Source organism: Plectropomus leopardus, unplaced genomic scaffold, assembly GCF_008729295.1.
Source record: "Plectropomus leopardus isolate mb unplaced genomic scaffold, YSFRI_Pleo_2.0 unplaced_scaffold21263, whole genome shotgun sequence".
NCBI classification, from domain to species: Eukaryota; Metazoa; Chordata; class Actinopteri; order Perciformes; family Serranidae; genus Plectropomus; species Plectropomus leopardus.
The window spans coordinates 1-4,097 of NW_024623009.1; the positions used below are offsets into that span (position 1 = coordinate 1).

Consider the following 4,097-nt stretch of genomic DNA (forward strand, 5'->3'; position numbering starts at 1 on the left):
AATTAATCTGGAAAGTTTTTAAGGCTAAATAATGTGCCACAGTGCATTAAAAAAAAGCATAAAAATAGAGCTTGTTCATCAAGAACCCCTTCCCCCTTCAGAGGTCCAGGCTAAGCCCCAAATGTCCTCAAATCCTAGGAGCGCCCCTGTTGAACACAATACTGACAAAGATAACTTGTTGTACTCATCAGTTGTTTTTGCAACCAATGTACCAGTGTTAGAGTAACAATACTGATTGACATCCACAGAAATCAAACATCAAATGTCAGACATCTAGAACAATCATCAAAACTAAATATTTTTTTAAGATTTATAGATAATATAGGTTAATCCAGTATGAGGAAAATACTGTAGATGGAAAAAAAAACTTTCAACCCTTAAAAATTAGTCTTGGCAGAGGAACTTTGACAAATATGAGACATCACTTTGTCCTTTGGCGGGCAGAGAGGAATCATCAAAGCCTTTGTGGAAAATGACGTTCATGGTTCTGTCTCATTTCTGATTGACGCAACTGGAGATGTTACTCTCTCCCTCGGTCCCCCCTATACTGAGCACACTAATAACTGAGCTATTTGTTAGAGACTTTCAAATACTGTGTCCATTCCGTCATTTAAACACAAAAACATAGTTTTGAGAAACTAAATCTAATGAGGAACTTAAAGATAGCTCTAAACATTCTTGCACTGACTAGTTTACCTGTGGTAAAGTGATATAGAGTATTATATAACCCCCCCAAATGTGGATGATGGTTTCAGGAGCTTACAGGAACACATCATCCCAGTGATACCTAAATATGGCATTCTGCTAGCTGTTTACTAAGAAACAGACACAATATGTGCTGTGAGAGGTCGACTGGCTTGATTTGCAATGTAAATCAGGCAGGAGGAACATTAGTGGTATATCTATCAGTAACATGTATTCACTGTACGCTGTATGCCAGTCAGTGAGACTTCAGAGTGACAAAACAGAAAATCACCTCCCTCAGGTAATGGAAGCTGGTGTACAGTTTGGTGGCGCTTTAAAAATTTTTTTTGGTTAAATTCAGATAACTTAATCCTTCATACTATACTGCACATTGTGCCTACTCCTCAGGATGTTACCACGGTTTGGAAAGCAATGCTGGATGTTTGTAGCAATCCTGATCTGTGGGATATTTGTCAGCAACAGCATTTGTGGCTGCTCAGGTAAGAATGTTTAACAAAGACTTTAAGCTAACCAGTATTTCTCAACACGGCTTAGTTTCTGTTATACAGATTACCATGTATATTATATTAAGTTGGGCAATGTAATGATTTAATAATACTTCTTTACAAGAAGGGAGTATTAAATACTTTAAGTTGTGGAGAAGACATTGTCTATATTGTACACTGTAATGTACGCTGTATTTTTAAGGTGTACATGTTAAGAAGAAATAAATGGAATAATTCTTAAGATTCTAGCGCTTGCTTTTTAATAAACGGCATTTACTTGTGCTTTTACTTTCAATACTTAATATCATAAACTTACTTTTGATGCTTAAGTGCAATCAATTTTTGTTGTGCTTTTTACAGACGAAAATGGCAGCTGCAGACAAAAAAATATACTTTTTGTCAGTGCCAAAAACATAAGTCAAGATCACTTTCCAACAGGTAAGCTTGACAACAATGTCAAAGGATACTTGTGAATTGACTGTTTGTTGTTTTGTGTTAATTTTTTCCGATGTAAAGTGTTCTCAAGGACTCTGAAAAGCACTATATAAGTTTGTTGTGTTATTTTTCTTATTCTTATTATTGAGGTTTAAAATACAACTCTGAGTATACGGTGCTCTAACATCATATTTCAGAAGCTGTCTATCACAATGTCAGTGGAACTAAATTCTGTTTTAATATCAGGATGGACAAAACACAGCATGCAGGTACAGTTACCTTATAATTAGCCTGGTTTGAGCCCATTGCAAATAACCATTCAGTTGTTTCTCTTGGTCTCTTGATGAATGCGACCGTTCTTTGGTTTGTATTTTAAGCCTGTTGTAACGGAAGCGATTTCAACTGCAGCCTTAAAATAAGTGCTGACCAAAAGAACTACAGCCTGATTCTGAATAAAGAGATTCTTTCCAAGCAAGATATTGTACTGATGAAATCACCGAATCAGAAGTACAGTTGTTTGCCATCAATTCTCCACAACAAAACTGAAGGTACTGCTAACACCCTTATGCTTTGTGAATTCTTTGTTTTTAAGAATGCATATGCCATGTATGTCACCTCTTTAGTCTTTACTCTTGTTTTTAATTGTACAATTAAGGGATATTGATGATGATGCAAAAAAAAAAAAAATCATTGCAACTGAACACTGCTCACACAGACAGTATTAAGGAGTACATATATGCAAAAAAAAAGTAATGATCGACTGCCCCCTAATGGTCATGAAAGTTCTTTACTGAAATAGGTTATACACAGCCAATGTTTCCTCTCTTATTAATCAATCATCTTCTACAACATTTGTCCTTTAGATGACTTCTTTTTAGAAATGCATAAATGCTTGGACAAAGGTAAAACACCAGCAAAGCTCCTAATTTCATATCAGCACATATTTCACAGCAGTGGTAGCACTCTTAACAAGGCATGTCTGATTATGTCACGTTTTAATATGTTGAAGGTGTAACAAATATTAAGTTGAGCCAAAAGGACCTCTGCGGAAACAATACGTATGATAAAGAAGCTTGCAAAGGTATTTTTTTTAAGTTCATAACATTGGATTATTTAAAACATACTTCAGTAAACATTTTTATCACTCAACCAAAAAGCATTGTTGTGAAATCAAATGTCTCTGTTTGTGTATGCATGTCTCTGTTTTAATATGCAGATTTGTCAGCAACAGACTACAAAATAACCATCGTTAATGAAAACGTGCTGCATTTTGTGTCATGTGAGCCACCAGAAGAAACCTCAATCCCTTCTCTTTCTCTCCCCCCACCTGTCGGCAATAATGGCACCGGGCTCAGCCCAGAGAATGCAGCGTAAGTATCAAAATTATTTTGGCAATATTACGGGATACAACCGCTACTATTTGGTGTGGCATTGCAAGGAGCTGTGACGATGACTACATGGGGAAAAATGATTTGTATGTTTTGTTTTGTTTTTCATTACAGAAATATCATGAATAATATGTCTTCTCTGCTGGACGACATCGGCAATTCCAGCAGAGCGACCATCTCAATCGGCCAAATTAAAGGGATGATCTTTAAACTCTCCACTGAAAATCAAGCCGCCATCAACTATGAAATTACAACAAGTGGTGATATGAATGTAAGCAGTATGCCTTCATACAAGAATAAAAACAATATTAGAGTTACATCAACCTGTTTTTGTTTCTGATTTTTAAGAATGCTGCGCCCAGCCTCTCTCGATCAGTGCAAATCCCTTCAGAGGCCAGCGCCGTGGCAGTAAAAAATAATGGTTCATTTGCTGCAGTTCTACTTTTTCCAGGAATGCATCAGGTAAAGCATGTCAAAAAAGTTGTCCATTTTGGACAACTTTAATATAAATATAATATTAACATCCACACCAGAAACTGTGTATGACTGTGCACGTTACTTCACACAGGACGAGCCCGAAAGCAATTTTCTCAACGATGAGGTCGTGGGAATTGAAATGGGAACAGAAATATCCGGACTCTCTAATACCATTGACATTCAATACAGTGGTGTGGACAAGGTAAAAGAGATGACTCACCTAAACGATATATCAGTTAATAATAACTGATTATGAAAAGAGCGAGTTTACTGATTTGACTTTTTTACTTTTTTATTCTGATACAGAATGGAAGAATTGCTTCTTGCAGGTCGTGGAATGGAAAAGGTACTGTAGAAAACAGAGTTGCTCAATACCATTTGCTTAAAATGCTGGGTTGGGTGTTGGCCAGTGTGCAACTGTATGCACCAATCCAATACTACATAATCTTATCAGTTAGCTTTAAATTATTTCTCACCTGCATCAAACTGAACTGAAAATCAAAACTTCTTTGCTGCTCTAAACAATGTATCCTCATACAACACCTCATATGATATCCTTGTTAGTGCCCCATGACTTATGTCACAATCTTAACGGAAAGTTACAGAG

At 36.4% G+C, this 4,097-nt stretch overlaps 1 protein-coding gene and 1 long non-coding RNA gene across 2 annotated transcripts; both read left to right on the forward strand.

Moving 5' to 3' along the window:
* Window positions 1-914: 914 nt before the first annotated feature.
* Window positions 915-3,353, forward strand: LOC121965701. The gene is made up of 9 exons (XM_042515829.1): window positions 915-985; window positions 1,093-1,184; window positions 1,551-1,628; window positions 1,823-1,894; window positions 2,003-2,173; window positions 2,489-2,527; window positions 2,635-2,706; window positions 2,842-2,995; window positions 3,128-3,353. Exons 2-9 carry the CDS (start codon window positions 1,094-1,096, stop codon window positions 3,351-3,353), a joined length of 903 nt encoding a protein of 300 aa, XP_042371763.1. The 5' UTR covers window positions 915-985; window position 1,093.
* A 33-nt stretch (window positions 3,354-3,386) lies between these two features.
* Window positions 3,387-3,837, forward strand: LOC121965702. Its single transcript, XR_006107510.1, has 3 exons — window positions 3,387-3,475; window positions 3,582-3,692; window positions 3,797-3,837. It is a non-coding gene; the product is annotated as an uncharacterized LOC121965702 (long non-coding RNA).
* Window positions 3,838-4,097: the final 260 nt, after the last annotated feature.

Coding starts and splice junctions, on each gene's coding strand:
- LOC121965701 (XM_042515829.1), top strand. CDS start 1,094: ATGTTACCACGGTTTGGAAAGCAATGCTGGATGTTTGTAGCAATCCTG. Junction 1,185..1,550: donor CAGCATTTGTGGCTGCTCAG/GTAAGAATGTTT, acceptor TGCTTTTTACAG/ACGAAAATGGCAGCTGCAGA. Junction 1,895..2,002: donor GGACAAAACACAGCATGCAG/GTACAGTTACCT, acceptor TTGTATTTTAAG/CCTGTTGTAACGGAAGCGAT.